The sequence below is a fragment of the Podarcis muralis genome, chromosome 13, assembly GCF_964188315.1.
Source record: "Podarcis muralis chromosome 13, rPodMur119.hap1.1, whole genome shotgun sequence".
Classification (NCBI taxonomy): domain Eukaryota; kingdom Metazoa; phylum Chordata; class Lepidosauria; order Squamata; family Lacertidae; genus Podarcis; species Podarcis muralis.
Genome location: NC_135667.1, coordinates 50922563 through 50945254, shown reverse-complemented (window position 1 = coordinate 50945254; position 22692 = coordinate 50922563). Strand labels below are relative to the sequence as shown.

The 22692-nt window shown below is 41.2% G+C and overlaps 1 protein-coding gene across 2 annotated transcripts in view; it reads right to left on the bottom strand.

Annotated features, from left to right (window-relative positions):
* Positions 1-22692, bottom strand: part of UBA6 (ubiquitin like modifier activating enzyme 6) — a 47829-nt gene that overhangs the window by 18218 nt on the left and 6919 nt on the right. The window contains exons 1-16 of one of the 2 annotated variants that reach the window (XM_077917585.1): positions 19136-19226; positions 18753-18781; positions 17343-17437; positions 15496-15607; positions 14660-14740; positions 12217-12339; positions 11140-11263; positions 10201-10304; positions 8835-8897; positions 8360-8436; positions 7516-7582; positions 6030-6173; positions 4575-4642; positions 1887-1965; positions 772-852; positions 56-133 (exon numbers count right to left, since the gene is read on the bottom strand). In XM_077917585.1, the coding sequence (XP_077773711.1) occupies positions 56-133; positions 772-852; positions 1887-1965; positions 4575-4642; positions 6030-6173; positions 7516-7582; positions 8360-8436; positions 8835-8897; positions 10201-10304; positions 11140-11263; positions 12217-12339; positions 14660-14740; positions 15496-15607; positions 17343-17437; positions 18753-18781; positions 19136-19199 (1389 nt within the window). In that variant the 5' untranslated portion in view covers positions 19200-19226. Of the gene's footprint in view, positions 1-55; positions 134-771; positions 853-1886; positions 1966-4574; positions 4643-6029; positions 6174-7515; positions 7583-8359; positions 8437-8834; positions 8898-10200; positions 10305-11139; positions 11264-12216; positions 12340-14659; positions 14741-15495; positions 15608-17342; positions 17438-18752; positions 18782-19135; positions 19227-22692 lie in introns of those variants that run through there. The other variant, XM_077917586.1, reaches the window with a different exon arrangement.

Genomic DNA, 22692 nt, shown 5'->3' with positions numbered 1-22692 from the left:
GACTTTTTCAAAAATATGCACAAATTGATTTTTCTCACCAACCGCTCCAACTTACCTGTATATGGTGTGGACGGAACAGAAATTGCCTATTTAAATTGGATTTTTCTATTAAGTCAGGATCTGTAATTGTAACCTATAGTAGGTTGGAGAAATAGGTGGAATTACAAGTTATGGTTAATATAAATCTTTGATTGTTTCTAGTTTGAATCAGTCCTGAAAGCCCTCAATTTGGTTACCCCTCCCCCCCAATGATTATTAAGAGAGAATTTCCCCTCTACCCTAAAAAATGCATGTCATCTTATACTGAGTAGTCATTCCTGCCCAGAAATATATTCAAAATCATAGCTTTTTCCAATTAACAGGACTACAAAATGGCATGAATTCAGGATTACTTTTACAACTAATAAATTATCACCTAAAAATGCCACATAGCGAATGACCAACTAACCTACAGATGTATCAAAATTGCTATGGTAGTTCAGCACTACCTAGAATTCTGATAAACACATATTCCAATACATTGTGATTTCTGGAAGTTCAAAAACAGAAACCAAAACATGGAAATGTGAGGTTACAGAACCCAAATGTGTAGTTGTAACAAAGCATTCTCCATTATTACATGGAGAAATTGGCAGGACAGAGATTCCCCTCCAAGTTCTATCACACCCAAGGCATAATAGATCTGATCTTACTAAGATCATAAAATAATTTTTAAACAACTTGCAAACAGAGTAAAAAGAAACTGAAATTAGTATGAAAAACCAAACCTACCATGCCCCTTTCTCGTCCAGTGCCAACACCAAGGAGTGCAAAATTTTTCAACATTTCACAGCCTATCGCACCACAACCAACCTGCAAAGTAATAGATGTATAAATTTCCAATCCTTACGCAGATATTATACATTTCCATCCTTTAGGCAGCTAAACCTTTAGTTGAGCTCCTTGTTTGATAAAACTAGAATACACAAAATTCTGTAAAAGAAAACCCCTAAATTGTTGGGGCGCTAAGGACATATTGACATGCTATCATACCTATTGTCTGGAAATTTAGACAGCCTTTCATTTGTGAAATGAAAGACTGAAGATGCCATAAAGAGAAGATTATACCTAACTAAAGTATTTGAAGTTAAATATTGGACTGAAACGCATCAAAAGAATTCCAGCTCCTACTATAAAAGGCATCACTATGAGCCATCTGGGTATTTTGCATGTTTTAACCCACCACTATATGTTCTAAACTTCCAGGAAAAGGTAGTTTCAAAGTTCCAACTAATTCACAGAACAGTAATTTCTAAAACAGGGACGCGGGTGGCGCTGTGGGTTAAACCACAGAGCCTAGGACTTGCTGATCAGAAGGTCGGTGGTTCGAATCCCTGCGACGGGGTGAGCTCCCGTTGCTCGCTCCCAGCTCCTGCCAACCTAGCAGTTCGAAAGCACATCAAAGTGCAAGTAGATAAATAGGTACCACTCCGGTGGGAAGGTAAACGGCATTTCCGTGTGCTGCTCTGGTTTGCGAGAAGTGGCTTAGTCATGCTGGCCACAAGACCTGGAAGCTGTATGCCAGCTCCCTCGGCCAATAAAGCGAGATGAGCGTCACAACCCCAGAGTCGGCCATGACTGGACCTAATGGTCAGGGGTCCCTTTACCTTTACTTTCTAAAATACTTGTCCACTGGGTTTTCTTACTGCAAAATATTACAGACTACTATCCAACAAAGGCAACAGGGCGGTGCTGTTAACCAGGCTGGTGGTTTAAGCCCACCCAGTGACAGCTGAGGGCAGGATTCCTGCATTGCACAGAGCTGGACTAGATGACCCTCAGGGTCCCTCTTCCAACTCTACAATTCTGTGACATAATGTCAGACTTATCCTACAAGCCATGCTTACCAAGAAAACATTAAGACGGTGCAGCTTCTGACACAAGGAGTCTCCAATGCAGGCTCTCAAGGCGTCGTACCTGTCCCCTCTGTTGCAGACAGATGTGGGAAAGGAGTGAAGATAACACTGACAGATTCTATCAAACATATTTTGCTGCACTGTGAGAAATATGAGCAAGCCAGGACTGAACTGATATTACCCTTGCTGGTACCTTTCCCGGGAAAATCAGAGGCTCACTATGTCAGGTTCCTACTGAAAGACCGGACAAACGCTAGAACATTAGCAGTGGTGAAGTTTTTATCGGTGGTTGCAAGAACCAGTGATCCCTATCTTTAAATCTGAACAATATGCTTGTTTAACCTGGAGGTAGGCTGTCTGAATTGTGCACTGCTTTGTAACGATTTGTTGGGTCTCTGGACCGTAATAAAGATTGTATTGTATTATATATCAAGGTGGCTTTAAATAAAATAAAATAAACATTGATAGAAAGAGACAAAAATGTTTCGGAATTGCTTCACTTGTGTATGTCAGTGCAAGGGAACAAAGATGCTCATATTTCCCTAGCATACTCTCCTCCTTCCAATATCACAAAATACAGTGGTGCCTCGCAAGACGAAAAGAATCCGTTCCGCGATTCTTTTCTTCTAGCGGCTTTTTTCGTCTTGCGAAGCAACCCCATTGGCGGCTAAGCGGATTAGCGGTATTAGCGATTTAGCGCTATTAGCGGCTTAGCTGTTAAAAGGCTATTAACAGGTTAGCCGCTTAGAAAAGGGGGGGGGGGGAGCGGAAAAAAAATGGCAAGACTCGCAAGACGTTTTCGTCTTGCGAAGCAAGCCCATAGGGAACTTCGTCTTGCGAAGCGCCTCCGCGACGGAAAACCCTTTCGTCTTGCGGGTTTTTCGTCTTGCGAGGCATTCGTCTTGCGGGGCACCACTGTAAGCATTTCTAAAAGGCATTAAACAACAACAAACAATAATAAGAATAAGAATACAATTTATATACCACTATATAGCACCCTTTATCAAAAGATATCAGGGTAGTGTACAACATTAGAAACACATTACAAAACAATGATAAAACATAATAAAACCATAGTAAAAAGCATACTGACAGGCAGCCTAATAAGAAAATAATAGTAACAGTCCCTCTCCCTCACACACTGACAGGCTGTAGACTATATAGACTATATAGGCCTGGGTAAAGAGGAATGACTTTGCCTGGTGCCTGAAGACATGCAATGATGGTCCCAGGCGAGCCTCTCTGGGGAGAGCATTCCACAATTGGGGAGCCACCACAGAAAAGGCCCGTTCTCTTGTTGCCACCCTCCAAACCTCTCTGGGAGGGGGGGACATAGAGAAGGGCCTCAGATGCCAAGCACAGGGTATGGGTCAGTTTGCATGGGGACAGGCTGTCCTTAAGGTATTGAGGTCCAGAGCTGTGTACATACACAGCTGTCAATTGAAGGCAACACTTTAAGCATCTGATGAAGTTGGCTCTAGTCCATGAAAACGTATGCCACGTAAGTCTTATCAGTATTTCAGGTGCCATATTCTTGTTGTTTTGTGTTTTGTTTTGTTTTGCTCTAAAACATGGGTAGGCAAACTAAGGCCCGGGGGCTGGATCCAGCCCAATCACCTTCTAAATCCGGCCCGCGGACGGTCCGGGAATCAGCGTGTTTTTACAGGAGTAGAATGTGTGCTTTTATTTAAAATGCATCTCTGGGTTATTTGTGGGGCATAGGAATTCATTCATTTTTAATTTTTTTCAAAATATAGTCGGGCCACCCACAAGGGTCTGAGGGACAACGGACCAGCCCCCTGCTGAAAAAGTTTGCTGACCCCTGAAGTCCAAACAGACAAACATAGCCAGGAAGAGCCAAAGCTCAGCTGCACAGCACATGATTTGCATGAATAAGGTCCCACATTGAATGCCTAGCATCTCCAGGTAGGTCAGGGAAAGACTCCTGCCCAAAACCCTGAAGGGACAGGGCCAGTCAATGCAGAACGTACGGAGCTACATAGATCAATCATCTGCCTAGATATAAATTAGCTCCCTAGGCTCCTCTGGAATCGGATAACCTCATCTTCTCTGAGCAGAAATCCTGCTTCAATGGGTTAGGACAGAGATGAGGAACATTTTCATTCTGAGCATCACATTCCCTTCTGGGTGGGCAGGGCTAGAGGCATAAGCAGGCTGGGCAACAGATGTACTCTTCCCTTGCCATCCCGTAAAGCCAAAGGCATTAACATAATTCAAAGACACATTCCAGCCAGGCAAAAGCATTCAGAGGGGGCAGAGGAGAGGATCCTTGAGAGATATGACCCAGGGAGAGTATTGAGGGCTGCACATAGGGCCCTAGCTCTGAGGTTCCCAACCACTGGGTGAAAAAAGTACACACGCGTACATGTTTTATATAAGTTCTTTTAAATATGCATGCCTTCAGACACAACAACAGCATTCGTGTGGTTATCTTGTGGATTGGGACCAGGAGGATCAAAATTTGCTGGATGACCTTGAGTATTTCTATCCAACTAAACAGGTTTGTTATGAAGGTAAAATTGGTGGGGAGGGGAGATAATTTACGCTACTCTGAGCTGCTTGGAAGACAGGTGGAACATAAATGTTGAAGAAGTAAACAAATTAATTGATTAAGGAACAGAGAGAGCATAAGCAGCTTGACTGTGCCATTTTTTTTACCTTGGAAGGAATTCTTCATGGCTCACTTTTTCTAGAAATGTGACTAATTCAAATGCATCAGTATACAGCTGGAGAAGAGAAGGAGGGGGAAAAAACAAGATTCAGCATGTCTTAAAACGTTTAAACTACACTAAAAATAACAATATTTTATTACAGCATGCAACCTGGGGGGGGGGGGGGAATCTGAACAAGATAGTAGACTGGTGTGATAGAATTCTAGACTGCACCACTTCAGACTGCTGGTGGTGTATTGCATTAATTACAGCTCCCCCAACATAAGAAGTTCCCTTCATGTGGCACACTAACACAACAGGAAAATGGTTGCTTGATCTTTCTCCACAATGTTTAGTATAAGCAGGGAGTAGTTTGGTTTTTTTAAGAAGGGAAAGCCTACAGAAATGAATGTCATACTTAAAAACAGTCTGAAATGATATACTGCAATGCTTTCTTACCTCCCTCTACCAACTCTTTTATCTTTCGCACATAAATTGGTTCTTGCTTACTTCAAAACAAAACTGATATGTGTGCAACAAGCAACATATATCTATGGGATGATTTGCCAGCAGACTAGTACTATGTCTCATAATTTACTATTTCTCAGTTTAATATTGTTTTATTAGTAGGCTTTGATACTGTGAATTTAAACATCCAGAAAATACCCTTAATTCGGTGGACGGTTAGGTTGCAAATGTGATCTGTGCAGGATGCACGTTCACAACCCGCAGTGTTCGCAACCCGCATCTGTGCATGCACAGGTTGCGATTTGGTGCTTCTGCGCATGTGCAAAGCACAATTTAGCGCTTCTGCGCATGCGCAATCTCTGAAACCTGGGAGTAACTTGTTCTGGTACTTCCAGGTTTTGGCAGTCCGCAACTCGAAAAAACGCAACCTGAAGTGGCTGTAACCCGAAGTATGACTGTACTCTCATCTGTAGTAATTCCTTATAGTAATGCATCCTATCTTATAGTGGGAACACTCCGATAAGGCAACACAGCAGGAATGATTGGTGAGAAGGGCTGCTGCCATGAACCGGTTCGGGGGCAGCTCATGGGCCAGTTAAATGACCCACGTGGGCCGCTTGTGGTCCTTAGGTTGCTGACCCCTGCTCTAGACCATGGTGGAGTATCATGAATGAACACTGTACTCAGGTGTCAACTCCCCCCCCCCCCCGGGGCTTACTTCATTACTTCCTGGCAAACTATACAGACAATCTTTAAGTCTCACTCAAACCAAAAGGTTGCCAGTTTGGACATAATACTACACTATGGCTTGCTTAAATCTGAAATACAGAATTAAGGCCAGGATGCAAGAAAGGGAGAATAACACTCATGCACAAGTGTCATTTGTTATTCTCCACCATCTTTGATGGTTCACCTGAACACAAGCAATATTATGCTCACAGAATGCTCTCGTCCCTAAATTTATGTAACCTAATCCAAAACAAAGAAAACTGACCCATTGTTGCAGGGGAGAAAATTTTCCTGTCACTGCTTTCAAGACTTCTTGACTGGCAACACCACCAAGTGCTGCTGTAAGAGGTGCCAAAGATCCCTGAGCCATCCTTGATAGCCATTTCACCATGTCTTCATTAACTTGAGGCTACAATTTAAAAACAAAGTAAGAACAATGTTTGTATACAAATAGCGTTGAATTCTTTAAAATTAGTAGGTTGCTGACTTGGTAAATTGGTGCACAGTAAACATGGGAAGTAAAGCACATTAGAGGTAAGAGCTGTCTCTCAATTAAAATTCAGTTCTCAGCTTCTGTCCCTTTGATTAGGGCAATCACAAACTGGTAACTGAGCTTCTCACTGCATGAGGTAGCCATGGCAGCCCTAGAAAACAAAAATTATCCTCCAACATGGTCTGTTAGCCTGGAATACATTTTTGCATGAAAAATGTTGGAACAAGAGCTCATTGAAAGCAAGAAACAGCTAACAAGAAAACATCAGCGAAGCTACATTTTTGTGTACATAACCTTCACCGGATTATAATCCTTCTATTCTTTCAAACTGTTGCTCAAAATTTGTCTTGAAAAGCTTGGGCAATTTCAGCTTACTACTGATGTAAAAACAGCGCTTACAGAAAAGTAGTATAAAAGCGAAAGGAACCAGGAAAAGCATGGAAGGGAAGTCATATGGTATATGTATACATGCTGTATTTGGTATGAAGTTGTAAGTGAGGTGGGGGAGGGGAGGGGGGTTAAATATGCTCTCTGTTCCTCTTTTTGAAAATGCAAATAAAAAAAGAATTGAGTAAACCTTTATGTAAACTATACATTAAAATCCGAAAATTTAATAGAGTTGTTTCACATCATAGTGTCACACAGTGATGATAACAACACAATCCCAACAATTGTGCCCATTTTTAAATGAGAAGCCACATAACCTCACAGGGCTGTTCTGAGGATAAAATAAGGAGAATAGTTGCTCATTCATTCATAATATGTATGTGTGTTTTAGTAGTAAGATGAGTGTGTAAGACATTAAGAGTTTGAGTCATGCATAAGTTTCATTGGTCAATATTAACGTTTCCTATATAGTGGGGGGGGGGGGATAAAAATAAAGTAAAAGACAGATTTAGATGGTATGTCCCTCTTTTGAAATACAAATTCTCAACAGAATGCTCACTAAGAAAGCTAAGCTGAAGCAACCATGGAAAGCTGTGTAATACTTTTGGGAGAGCTGAGCTTAATTACATTTCTGAACAGTTTCCATGCATGACAGCTTTTGACTGATGCAAAAGAAGGTACTATAATGCATCACAAAGATGCTCAGGTGATAAAAGATATAAATGTAAAACATACAAGAGAGCCAGCAGAGACCAACTACAGCAGAAAACAAAAGACGATGAGGGATCTCACAAAGTTCAGTTCAACATTTAAATGCACCATGCATACTACAATCACAGGTGAGTATGCTGGATAGCACGAAATTACTCACTTTGCCTTCCAATGTTTTACTTATGGACACTGCCATCTTCAGCATCTCTTCAGCATCCTGAAGGCACCTGAAACCCAAACAAAAAGCATAGCATCTCTGCTCCACGCAGCACCTCTTATATCTGCTACCAGAGCTGGGAGAAAGTCCTGGCCTATGTGAGAATGACATTTAGTTGCTTCAACAGCCAGGAGATTCGGCTGTATTTGTTGGAACACTGGAAAACAAATGAAGGGGGGACTTGCACACACTTTCCCCTTGCTCTATGACTGTTGTATCACTGTCTATTTTATTGTGTTTTAAATATATTGCAAGGTGCCTTGAGAACTTTAGTTAGTAAGCAGGGTATAAATTCTCCTAAATAAATACATAAAATAGAAGAACTCACAAGGTGGTTTTAGCCAAGCCCCCTCTCCACTTTAATATCTCTTTAATCCCACCCCGAAACACATACCATATTGTGGACAATAGTTCCAATTCATGGCCGTGAAGCAGTGGAGAGTCTTAAATGTTATATAAATACATCAGTCTATCCTCAACTAGACAACAGTTGAAGTTTCTTGTACAACCGACATAACAAATTGATTCTCTGCCCATGACTCTCCCAAGTAGCAGGGATAAGAAAATCATGGTCTCAATTCTGCACACATTTAGGCAGATTAAATCCAACAGAAGCCCAAGTGATTTGTAAACAGTTGAACTGTGCAAGGGATTGCAACTCAGTTAATTAAATAACCTGATGAGTTACAGTTTAAACTGCTATCGATAACAATCTCTCCACCTCTAACTATATTAACAGTGTACCCAACAACCCAAACTTTGTGCAGCTGTGGTACAGATACGTTACCCAATTGTCGGCATACGAGCAAAACTCTCTTGGAACTGATTCAAGGCAAGCATGGCAATGTGAATTTGCAGAGGGGCCTGCAAGGAGGACAAAATAGTGGATGATCAGTAATATGCAGAGCAATCACATAAGAAGAAGTCTGTATACTCCAAGACAAAACTTTCCAAACTGTGTCCTGACACATTAGTGTGTCGTCTGCAGTGTGTAGGTGTGTTGCGTGAATGCTCCCCACGCTCCTCCCAGGGATGGAAAGGGGTTAGTTTAACCTCCACTTTGCTAGTAAAACTCACGAAATGATGCATGTATAAAAAGCATGTTACCAGCATGAAAGGTTTGGAAAGCTCTGCTCTAAGGATTACATTAGCTTGTTACAGCAAGAACAAGAGCCACTAAGGCCTTAAGGGGAAAACAAATGCAGTATACAATATTTAAATATCAAAGTGCCATATTAAAAACAAAACAAAGCAAAACCAACCTCAGGCTTGCTGAAATCTGCAACGAGGCATGTTGGGTTAATCAACTGCTTCTCCAGCTGTTGCTAAAAGTTAAAAAAAAATCAATTTGCACACACTTTAGAACAGAAGAAAGCAAAGTACATGCAAGCATCTTTAAAATTTCCCAAACCTTCCCAGGATTAGCTTGCAGACTTTAGCAGGGTGTAACTGTAGATACAATTCAAAAAATAAACCAGAAATGGGAGTCATCATAGCTCGCTAGGAACACATTAAATGGGAAAGACTGTTGGGGAGAGGAAAACCTACCTCTGCACCACAGATACAAATCTCACTAGGAGCAAGGCATGGGTTTAGCCTCCATCACAATGAATGCACCCTTTTACTCTCTGCTATGTATAGTAAGTGAATAGGTGTCATGGTACAGGAGAATGTAAAGAGCAAAACTTGTAGAAAACATTGCAGTGGGGACAAAAGGAGTTTGGAACACATCATGTTCCAAGTTACAATGCTTAAATGTGCAACTTAAAAATGTGTGATCTGATGTACAGACCCTTTGCAACCCAAGCGAGAAGACCAGGAACTGTACAGTGGTACCTCGCAAGACGAATGCCTCGCAAGACAAAAAACTCGCTTTTTTGTTTTTTGAGCTGCTTCGCAAGACGATTTTCCCTATGGGCTTGCTTCGCAAGACGGAAACGTCTTGCAAGTTTGTTTCCTTTTTCTTAACACCGTTAATACAGTTGCGACTTGACTTCGAGGAGCAACTCATAGAACGCGGTGTGGTAGCCTTTTTTGAGGTTTTTAAAGACTTTGGTGATTTTTGAAGCTTTTCCAAAACTTTCCCGACACCGTGCTTCGCAAGACGGAAAAAAAACGCAAGACGACAAAACTCGTGGAACGAATTAATTTCGTCTTGCGAGGCACCACTGTACCTAACCTTGTGTTGTGCCCTACAGGTACTCTGAGGCAAAGGCGAAGCAAAAGATGTGTAGACTAATTCCTTGAATCAAGGGGCTTCAAACACCTCCAAAGCTCAAGACAAAATCAGAATCAAGGGAGAAGAACTGTCCCTGTAGTTATACATCCAATGTACTGCAAACCCCTTTGAAGCACAGCACAACCACCAGAAGAAACGAGAGACGTTCACCATAGTAAGAAGGTGGGGTGGTAAGTGAATTTATGTATCCCTGATTTTATGTTCTGACATTTTAACATAACCTTGCCCTTTCAAGATGAAGTTATACAGGTGCCTCATATGGAGAAGGGCTAAATAATATTTTTATTCAACAAGTCAGATCTCTGGTCTGAGCACCAAGCTTCAATGATTTCTAGAGGTGAAAATAGATGTGATCATTGCTGACTTTTGTCTTTATGCAGGATACTTACAAAATGGAATATCTTAGGTGTCTTTATTTGGATAGCTATGCCACCATGTAAGTAAGGTTCCATATCCACCGTATTCCCAATGCTAAAAGAATAAGGTGATACCACTGTAAGAGAGGAGAAAGTGTAAATCGCTATTAACAAGGTAGTTAAATAAAGCAGAACTACAGAAAGAGCAGAAAAACACTTTTGATTTTATACAGGATCTGCAAACCTAATTGACTTTCAAAGAGTTAACACTAAACATGTACAATTCTCTTAGGTGGTAGACTCTCCTTCATTGGAGGCTTTTAAGGAGAGGTTGGATAGCCATCTGTCATGGATGCTTTAATTGAGATTTCTGCATTAGAGGGGGTTGCACTAAATGACCCCCAGGGTCCCTTCCATTTATGCAAAGCAAGCACATTTCTACAATGTACAGTGGTACCTTGGGTTACATACGCTTCAGGTTACAGACTCTGCTAACCCAGAAATAATAGTGCTTCAGATTAAGAACTTTGCTTCAGGATGAGAACAGAAATCGTGCTCCAGCGGCATGGCGGCAGCAGGAGGCCCCATTAGCTAAAGTGGTGCTTCAGGTTAAGAACAGTTTCAGGTTAAGAACGGACCTCCAGAACGAATTAAGTACTTAACCCGAGGTACCACTGTATTCAACTCCTGCTTGTCATGGGGAGAAGCTTAAGCAAGTTGCTGAAGTTCTGCCCTCTATTTAAAAGCCCGAGTTCAAGATTTGATGCAGGCATTTCTACAGAGAGTTTCAAGCCAATCTGTGCAGCATGTCTCCCAACTATGGAGCAATGCTGAACAACAATATTGTGAACTGGCAGCAACAGAGCTAAGGCAGCGCACACAGCAGAACAACATGAAAGGAAAATGCATTTCTATCAGTTTGGAAAACAGTGGCTTCGCACAAGCAGGAAAGCTATACAAAACATGGCTTACCTGTTATTTGATGCGTGGATCCATTTAAACACTGCATTCCATTAACTTCCCGGAAAGTTACAAACTGTCCTGTTTCAAGCTTATGAGGGTTATTATCAAGGCAAGTGACGATACCAGGATTGGACTGAAAAGGGAAAAAAAGAAATTGTAACACACCAAAAATTAGTAGGGGGAAGAACTGATTGCTAGGCATTGCCACACAAACATTCTCCTGGCTCATACAAATACACAGATTGAAAATCATTGCAACTGCAGCATAGATCCTGCCAAAAATTCACTTGTGTGGCAGAATCTAAACTGGCAATAGCATTGTTTTTCATTTTCAAAAAGTTTCACTCTTTTAAGTTATATATTTATAAGGGCAAATATTCTCCTTTCTTCAATCCATAAAGATGCTACAACCTCAGACACCCAAACCTGAAATGGTTCTTTATTATACATAGAACTAAAGGTGGTGTGGACATCTATGACCAGATGCTCGCTACCTGTATTTCCAAATAAATAAATGACCAGAAGCCAATGGTGTACTGTTATTTTCCAAATACAATAGACATTTAAATGCCTGTACAGTTTCTCAGCTGAACCCACCCAAAAAGTATATTCTTAGCAGAGTACATGAAGCCCTGGGTTTGAGTCATAGCATACATAGTTCTGGGGTATCAAGAAAGGGAATCACAGAACTGGTAGGGATGGTCACTTCTGGCACCAAGAAAAGGGTATGCGTTTTCTCTGTGGCTGATACGACAAAATAAAATCACAGTAATGATTTGCCTCATATACCCTTTTCACTTGCCCAATTCATACACTTGGGAAAAGCGGTAATTGTGCCTATGCTGCTAGAGTAGCATGTGCTACAGTTGCAAGTTCTGTAACACATAATTCACAATTCATGAATTATTGCAGCTACACTTGGGTAGTTCCTATACTTATGTTATATGTAAGTTAATGGCACACTGATGGCATACTTTTTTAAGTTTAAAAACTTTGGGGCTAATTTGACCTCATGACACTAGCTTCCTCAGAATATACTGGACTCTCAAACCGGACTGATAAAGTAAACCTTGCTATCGTCCTCACCTGAGATATGTTTGAAATGAAGATTTCTTTTGGCTCTTCACCTGTGGTGTCCAGGACTTCAAATTCATCACCAAAGTCACAAAACAGACGTGCCCATATCCCATATACATCTGCACTTATAAACTATACAAAAGGCAAATTAACTTATTAATTTCTATACAACTATACAAAAGGCAAATTAACTGATTAAATTTCACAATCTTGATTCAAAGCAAAGAGATAAAATGTAAGAGGATAGCCCCCAAATGATTCTTCCTTCCCAAACATTGCTTTGACTGCATTAAGTGTACAATTTCCTGTAGGGAAAACTCCACCTCATACAGGTACTAAAGTATATTGTAAAGAGAATTGGGGTTGCTTGTGTGTAAACCTCCAACTGCTCCAAACTGCTTGGGGTGGTTGCGCTTTTCCCTGGCTGAGCAGCCCTTTGGCGCGGCTGCTTCAGTCGCTGGCAGAATCCGTCAGTGGGCGTTTCCTAAACTTCCTCCAACATAAGAATTTCTTAACGGACAACCTCCTCCTCGCCTCTCTGTGCGGAAGCCTTCTGCGCAGAGTGAGCGTGCCAAGCGGTGGTCCTCCACTCTCACTGACCTCACTGGAAGAGTCTCGGAGCCTCCCCTCCGAAGTGCTCTCAGCATCTCCTTTCTTCCTGGTGTCACCTTGGCTTCCTTCCCCAGCGGAAGCTCTCTCTCTTCCCTTACTGGTTCCCTCTCCGGCATCATTGGGGAGCCTAACCTCTCCACTCTGCTCCGATGTCAGTTCCCTGACATATATATTTGAGGACATACAGTCAGCGTGTAATTATTTCTTCTCTGCATTTGCACGTGGTTTGAAAATTTTATCTGCTTCCTCTTCCAAGAGTCAAAAAATTACCAACCCTTTCTTCCACTGACTAAAATGCAATTTTTTACTCATCCTGACTGGATCAGTTTTTTATTACAAGGAGACAAAATGGACAATTCAAAAGTAAAGGTTGCCTTTGTCTGGAAAACTTCCAGTTGGTGTGAATTTACCATGGCATATAACTTTCTGCTTCTCCTTGCCTCTGTACCTCAGAATAACAGAGCTCTCTCTATTTCAACAAAAAGATTATATAAGATTTGAAGAAGCCTGGTAGCCATTACATCTGCTATATAGAGTCAAATGAAGGATAACACGCCTAAACAAGCTTGTCTTTTCTACATTATGTATTTTGCCATTTTATGTTTTCTTCCCTTAATTTTAAATGCCATATATATTCCAATTTCCTTAAATAAATTTATTTTTAAGTGAATGATGTTCCTTGTGGGTTTATTCTCTACCAGCCCATTATTCTGCTCTGTCCAGCATATTACCTGGTGTGGTCCTCAAAAACCATGGGGTTTCTTTTTGTATAAGGATTTTAATGCAGCATTCCAGCCACTTGGTAAAAGGTGACTGGTTCATGTTGAAGGAGATTATCCTTTAGGTACCAAGGTCCTCAGCCACTTAGAGCTCTATAAAAGTTAAAACCAGCACTTTGAACTGTGCCCAGAAACTGACTGGGAGTTAGTGTAGCTATTTTAAAACTGATGAGATCTGCTGACTGGGCATGTGAGCATTCTAGCATATTTATTTTGCACTAACTGTAGCTTCCAACAAAAGCAGCCACACATACCGCAAACTGCAACAATTCAAACAAGATGCTCCCAGAGCACGGATTAACTGTGGACAGAAACTCTCTGTCCAGGAGGGATTGGAGCTGGCAGATTAGGCTTAGGTGTGTTGAAAGGAAGTTTGTGCCACCAAAGCCACTTGGGTCTCCAAAGACAAGCCTGATCTTTCAGAGGGAGCGTAACCCTAATCAGAACAGGGTCAAATCACATCCCAGGTCAAACAAACCACCCACAAATAACCTCTATTTTGCCTGGGAGCTTTAGTTTATATGAGCTCCCAATCAACTGAATACCAAACCCAGACAGCAATTCAGCGAGTTGGTCCAGAACAATACCATGGTCAGTGGTATGGAATGCTGCTGAGGGGTCCAAGAGAATGAACAGGGTCACACTGCCTACTTCTATGTCAACACAATGGAACCTGTTTCTTACTCAACTCCAGCCTTAAACTGGATTAAAAGAGATTAATGTGAGCAGTATCATCCAGGAACATCTGGAGCTGCGTGACCTCTAAGTGCCCGGCACCTGGATTCTATATACTCAACACAAATGCAGCCAGAAACTCCTCAGATACCTTCATTTTGTTCTCACTACTCAGTTCTACTGTACTCTAGGAGGAAACTAATAACTTAGTTCTTCATGGACATTTGGCACAGGCATATCCAGGAACAGAACAAGGAACAGCACCAAGTTATAATAGTGTCTGCATGGAAATAATTTAGTCTTGTAACAGATATGGAGAAGTTCTCAGAAGTAATGGGCGCAGCCATTTTTGGTCAATATACTACATTCTCACTGTTTTGCATTACCTTAATTGGTGGGTGCTGCGCACGGCAAAAGTCATTTATCTTCTTCTGTAGGGACAGCTTCATCTCAGTTACTATGACACACTTTTGAAAGAAAAATCCCAGAGATAAATTCTAAGTTATCAAAGGCGATGAACTTACTAGTCAAATATTCAAGTTTCTTCAAATGGTAAGTTATATAGCAGGCTTCATCAACCCCAGCCCTCCAGATGTTTTGAGACTACAATTCCCATCATCCCTGACCACTGGTCCTCCTAGATAGGGATCATGGGAGTTGTAGGCCAAAAACATTTGGAGGGCCAAGGTAGAGGAAGCCTGTTATATAGCCACAGCCACAAGGATTTGCACATTTCTGACACTGAACTATGACACCAGAACAAGCATTCCAGCTTCTCTTAGCCTTGGTATCTCTCTCCCACCTAGACAGGTGCTTCGCTTGTTCTGCTCAACCAAGGTGCAGCTAAAGGACTTGAGGGAAGGGTTAGTTTCTCAGTTTGTGCCCATGCAAAAGCTACAAAAATTCCTCTTGCCTCTAAATGCCTTCAGACTACCCCACGAAGTGAAAGAATTATTCCACTCATCCACCACCACCTGCAAGTCCACTGTAAGATGGAGATGGGGTAGGTTCTCTTGCTTCTACCTTTAAGTACCTTCAAATCCCTCTCAACAAGTGAGATAGTGAACCCACCCCTTTCTCAAGTATTTTGTATTTGCAAAGGGACCCAGGGAAGGTTAAGGAAAGTCAGGAGCAGTCATAAAATAATGATTGGCTACCACAAACAGCCGAAATTTGCAGACCCCTGAAAAGAGGACAGATGTTTCAAATACATGCCACATACCTGGTACTGTCTGAGGAAAGAGATGTCTGTAACTTCATTTAAAGGGGCAGTTGATGACATCACCTGGACATATGGGTTCAGCTCTGCAATGTGATGAAGTGATGCCTCACCTCTGAAATACATTTTCCAGTTGCATTATCAATAGGTTATACTTTTAAGTTCAGCCTTTCAAATGTGGCACCAAACATTACTAGAGCACCTGCTAACATAAATGTTCAAGTTAGCCATGATTAATACACCAACTTTCTGGAAGGCTGAAAAGTACCAATCATCCAAATTAGGAAAACATCCCTACCTGGTTGAATTATTACCTACCAGACAACTGTGTGAACTCAGTATGTATGTATGCATGTATGTAATTTCAACCACATGATTTTGAAAACTCTAATGATTTAGAGTTCAGCATTATCTACTGAAGAAAATGTTTCACTGAGGAAATGATTTTACCTAGGGGCAACCAAAGTGGGGCGCTCCACAGGTTCTTGGAGTATAACTCCCATCATCATTGGCCAAGCTGATCTAACTTAGCCAACATCAGCTGGTTAAGCTAAGGTTTTACTTAAGTTACCTGTGCTTCTGATTCAACTGTTAACCACAAAGGTCAAGTTAAATGTGCAACTGTGATCTGTCACCGACCATCATTTTAATTGCAGACTTCACACAGAACTTAGCTTTGTTAAAGTCAAATCTGTCCCTCTGAAAGATATTTCACACTCTAACTGAGGTACAGTGGTGCCCCGCAAGACGAATGCCTCGCAAGACGAAAAACTCGCTAGACGAAAGGGTTTTCCGTTTTTTGAGTCGTTCCGCAAGACGAATTTCCCTATGGGCTTGGTTTGCAAGACGAAACGTCTTGCGAGTTTGTTTCCTTTTTCTTAAAGCCGCTAAGCCGTTAATAGCCGCTAAGCCGCTAATAGCCGTGCTTCGCAAGACAAAAAAACCGCAAGACGAAGAGACTCGCAGAACGGATTAATTTCGTCTTGCGAGGCACCACTGTATTATCTACTGAAGAAAATGTTTCAGTGAGGAAACATTGTAGTTATGTGTGCTGTAAAGTTTTCCACTGCTGAATTTTCCCACAGAAAGTCCCGTCCCCCCCCCCCCCGAAATGTATTGTTTCATGCAGTGAATCTTAACAGAGGACAATATCCTTGAAGGATACAACTCTCAATCTATGAAAGCCTGAAATGCCCTGTCATACTTTTGTTGTTCTTAACCCACTATTTGCAACATTGATGCCACTAGAGAAAGACCACAAGGCAGAAACAACATCCATCAACTGGAAATATTATTTACCATATATAGTGGTGACCACAATTTTAAGCATATCATTCTGTCAAACAATGTTTATGATACAAATAATTTTATCATAGTATTGTGGGGGTTTTTAAAGCACTAGATTATATGTAAAAGTACATTGGTTAAAGCATTTTGTATCATGTTGCTTTCCTTTGATATTGCTTTCAACTGAAAAAGGGATCCATATTAGTTACAAACTACTAATGTAAAACAGTAGAACTAAAAAATAAGCAGCTACTGTATATCCTTGGCTCCCACATATCGTCTATTCAGCACAGATAATGGTGTGGGTTTACTCCTTCACACAAAAGAATACAACAATTCTGCAGGATAATTGTACTCATTCTTTTAAAAAAAATCGATGAAAGATAACTGCAATTCCAGCTTCTCTGCTGCAAAAAGCTAACAGGAATCAATCCAATTTTTCTGAAAACACAAACTCTGAAAGTGACTAATAATAATAATAATAATAATGTACTTAAAACTGGTATAAAGTCAGACAAAAACCTTTAAAAGCTTACAGTATTTGTGAAGAATTGTACACACACCTGTTTCTTAAATTTAGAACATCATCTTCACGAACAAAAAAGTTTGTCCCTAAATCCCACGTCTTGCATTGCTTGGTATCATGGATGGTAAGAGCCTTCGGAAAGGATAAAGGATACAAGATTAAAATATATTCAAAGCGGCAATTATATAATGTTTTGTACACTGTGATTACGAGTCATGTGAATTTATCAAGTTTATAGCGTAGGGCCAACCTAGACATTTCATTTGTTTTACAGTGAAGGGACACTGTTAACGAGCAACAAAAATTAATTTGCAAAAGTACGTAGTGAAGCACCATTGGAGGGAGGATTCATTCAGCACCGCAAAGGACACTGAAATGCAGTGACCAAATTTAAAATGCAGAAATCCTAAATGAAGACTTCTGGTGCTGAGGAATATTGAGAATATATTACTGAATCCCACAGAAGTTTTGGAAGAGCAAACACTTCCCACTGTCCCCAGACAGGACCATTTTCTTCTATTTTGGACTGTCCTTGCTCTTCACATCTCTGATTGTGTTTTTTACCCATGCCAGCACATATAGGTAAAGGTAAAGGTACCCCTGTCCGTACGGGCCAGTCGTGTCCGACTCTGGGGTTGCGCGCCCATCTCGCTTAAGAGGCCGGGGGCCAGCGCTGTCCGAAGACACTTCCGGGTCACGTGGCCAGCGTGACAAGCTGCATCTGGTGAGCCAGCGCAGCACACGGAAACGCCATTTACCTTCCCGCTAGTAAGCGGTCCCTATTTATCTACTTGCACCCGGGGGTGCTTTCGAACTGTTAGGTTGGCAGGCGCTGGGACCGAGTGATGGGAGCGCACCCCGCCGCGGGGATTCGAACCGCCGACCTGACGATCGGCAAGTCCTAGGCGCTGAGGTTTTACCCACAGCGCCACCCGTGTCCCATACAACGCCACAAAAAGTAGCTTATGGTTCTAAATGCTTTAAAAGATCCCATATGCTGCAGGTATTGATTTTTTAAAATAATATTTGAGGTACTTTACGAGAGTTTTAGTTGCCATCTAATAGAACCAAAATGCCTAAAAATAGTCACTGTATTTCAGTTGTTTTTAAAGCAGAACTATCAAGATGGAATTCTTGAAGTCAATGGAAAACAAAAACCCATAATGCCTATTGGAGAGCAGAGAACAGTCCTATCCTCTAGCATGCCAGTGCTTAGATGGTGGCACATGCACAGCTATTCTTCCCACAGACAGCATACAGTATTTCATCTTGGACACTCCAGCACTACAGTCAAATCAGATGGCATGCCACATTTAGGAAACTTGTGTTAATAACATTTCACTAGGGAAATTGCAATGACTGAAATCTACGAAAGTAGCATCAGTTATTTGAGGAAACATTCTAATTTTAAAACAAAATTTACTGAGAAAAAAATCATTCTCCTTACCTTTATTCCTGCAAGAACTATGTTCTTAGCTGAAAAAGATGAATATTATAAAGTTAATTTATTAGATTAATTTTCATCAAGCCTCTTTGGCAACAGTTCAATTTTTTAACTGCTCCATGATCTTCGAAAAACAGTAATTCCTTCTTAATTCCATCCCTATGAATTACACAACTGTTAAAAGAGAAGCTACAGAAATTCTATGCAATTCCACTTTCATTATAATCTGTAACAAAGATATCAGCCATATAAACAAATCCAGAAGTCAAAACAACATTCATTAAAGACGTAAAACTTAGTACAACATAAATTTATGCACATTTTAATATGCAAATTTTATCCTTATAAAACGTACAAGAGGGAGAAAAATGCTGTTTCTTAATTACCTATCTCCACTCCAAGCCCACCCATTCCACTCAGGAACACATGGGACTGAGCCATCTTCTGCATTGCTGTGTCTCCAAGAACATACCTCTGCCGACTATGTGAAATACCTCTGCCGACACATGGAACTTTGAAGTGTCAGGCATAGCCCTATTGGCTTTAGCCCAAACATAGCAGAGTTTTCCTGCACAGCGAAGAAGCTAGTTGCGGCAGTAATGACTAGTCAGCTAGACTCAGAATAACTATTTACAGGATTTATTAAAAAGGAGAAAATAAAACCAGCAGAGTTTCTGCATACAAAAACAAAGCAAAATAAATCCTCTCTTTCTCTCTCTCTCTCTCATAACCATACACAGCACTTCTACTCCTAACAACACCTCACCTCAAACTGAGCTAGCAATCCCTTGATAACAGAGCAGAGTGCTGGTCATTAACCAATCAGAGTGAGTAGTTTCTAGGTCAAGCAGACCTGGGCTTTCTGCCAAGAGGAAATTGACACCAGCTTGAGTTAATTGTGCGAAGCTAGAATCTGCAAGTTTCCCACGAGAACCAATTAACAGAAACTGAACACCCCCTCACAGATTCTGCTGAACAATTAACATCAAATACACCTATGTAGGAGATCATTTTTCCAGCAAACCTAAACCCTTGCACATTCGCTTGTTCTTTATCTTTGCCAATGGTTTAGTTAACACATCTGCTACATTTTCTTCACTTGATACATAAGTACATGTGATTACATTGTCTTGTACACAGCAACGTACATTTTGGTATTTTACAGAGATATGTTTGGAACGCGATTTGAAACCCTCTGTTTTACTTAAGGTTATACAAGCTTAATTATCAATGTAAACTTGTACTGGTTCTCCACAATTTACATTTAAATCTGTTAACAAATGCTTGAAATAAATCACCTCGTTGCACAATTCACTCAATGCGGCGTACTCTGATTCCGTTGATGACACACTTACAACGTCTTGCTTGCGTGACCGCCAGCTGATTAAAGCTCCACCGACCATTATGACTAGTCCTGTGACAGATTTTCTATCCGGCAAATTTCCCCAGTCACTATCACAGAAGCAACTCAACATTTCATCCTCTGAAGAATTTAATTGTAACATATAGCCAATTGTCTGTTTGAGATACCTCAGAACTTGTTTTACCCCTTTCCAGGCATTTAGTGTGGGTTTTGAGACCAATCTACTTAATATGCCTACTGCATAGCTAATATCAGGTCTGGACCACTGTGCTATATACAATAAACTTCCAATTACAGAGTGATATACATCAGGATGTTCAAATTCAGGACTCTCATCTATATGAAGTGTTTTTATGAAACCTGGATCCATAGGCACCACTGCCCCTTTGCAATCCTGCATCCTGTATGTAGTCAGTAGTTGTTTAACTTTGTTCTGCTGACTAATTAGGCAGCTGCCATCTTGGGCCCAGCACACTTCCAACCCTAGATATGTCCTAACCGGGCCTAAGTCTTTCACTTTGAACTTACTGGACAATTGTTTGGCAAATCTTTTAGTTTGTTTATCTGTTTTGCAAGCATACAAAACATCATCTACATAAATCAGACAAAACTCTTGATCACTGCCTGTACCACGTACATAAACACAATTGTCAGCTGTACTCTGCTTGAAACCAAATGACACTAAGGCCTCATGGAAACATTTGTTCCAAGATCTTGCAGCCTGTTTGAGACCATATAGAGCTTTGTTTAATTTCAACACTTTATTGGAACCTGTCTCATAACCAGGCGGTTCGGCTAGATACAGATCTTCTGATATTGATGCATGTAAATATGCAGTCTGGATATCAAAATGGTTTAACAGGAGTTTTCTCTTTGCTCCAAGCGTTAAAATCAGCCTTACACTGTCGCCCTTAGGCGCTGCTACTGGTGTAAAGACCTTGTGCTCATTCAGAGAGGACATCTCTTCCTCCATTGCCTGTTTCCAGCGCTCTGCCTCCTCTTTTGGTAACTTTAACACCTCCTGAAAACTCTTGGGTTCTGCAATCACACTAAAAACATTTGCAGTATCTGGAGAAAAACGCACCGGAGGCACTCCTTTGTTTTGTCTTTTAGATCTTCTGGGAGAAAATTTTTCTTCTGACCCACTTTCCTCCTCAGAACTACGACCTCTCTTTTGTTGCTTAGCAACTGGTCTTTGGCTAACTCCACTTTCTTGAGAGCTCTTATCTGAACTTTCCTCCCCCTCAGACTCTGATTCTCTGTGTCTACCTTCAGAGTCATGAAGCTCCTGGGAAGGTTCAAACCAAACCTCAGTATTGGCATGTAGTCTCTCCCAGCCACTATGTTCACAAAAACTGGCATTCCTGGAGATCACAATGCCATTTGTCCCTTCAGCAAAACGGAAACCTTTTCCCAGCTCCTGGTAACCCACAAACACTAACTGTTTGGTCTTAGGATCTCCCTTCTTCCTCATTTGTTTTGGAATTAATACCCAGGCTTTTGATCCAAACACATGCAAATGGTCGATTTTGGGTTTTTTCTGAAACAATTTAAAGTACGGGGTTGTACCTATTGTTTGATGAAAGAGCCTGTTTTGGAGATAACACGCGGTGAGCATGCTCTCCCCCCAATAAGACATGGGCAAATCAGCATCATCAAGCATGGCAAACATCATATCTTGTAAAGATCTGTTTTTTCGCTCTGCAACGCCATTCTCCTCTGGGGAAAAAACGTTCGTTTTTCTATGCCCAATGCCACGCTTTTGTAACCAATCTTTAAAGGCATTTGACATAAATTCGCCACCTCTGTCCGTCTGAATCCTTTTGAGTTTAATGGACAGAAATCTTTCCACAGATGCCACCCAGCCTTTAAACTTAGTGAACACGTCACCCTTATTCTTCATGGGGAAAACCCAGGAGTAACGCGTGGCGTCATCCACAATTGTTAGTGAAAAACGCGATCCACCCCTGCTTACAGCAAATGGACCAATTACGTCCATGTGAACCAGCTGTAGCGGTGCCTCACTAACTCTGTCACTTCTGGGGTAAGAGACTCTGTGGGTTTTAACCTTTTTACACACATTACAATCAAGGTACTTGTTACAACTCTTTAAATTACCCCCATCAGCCAATTCAGACATTTTTAGTACACTTTTCCAGCAAGCATGCCCCATTTTCCTATGCAATAAGTGCACACAGTTGTCATGTATAGCTTTGTTATTCACTGCAGGCTGAGATTTACTGACTACTGCTGCAACTTGAGATCCTGCTTTAAGCCAAAACAAGCCTCCCTCTGACTTGGCAGTGCCTAAAATCTCACCAGCCTTCTTAATAATGCAACTGTCTCCTTCAAAATACACTTTAAACCCAGCTTTTAGCAAACAATCTACAGACATCAGATTGCTCCTTAATGACGGCACACAAAGTACATTTTGCAGGCATTCACGAAGACAAGGAACAAAAACTGCACCCCCCGAAATCACTTCGGAAGTACTTCCGTCTGCTAGAGCCACCTGGCTGCGCTGTGCTGAGTTCTTGGAAACAAACAATTCATCTGAATTCACGATGTGGCGAGATGCTC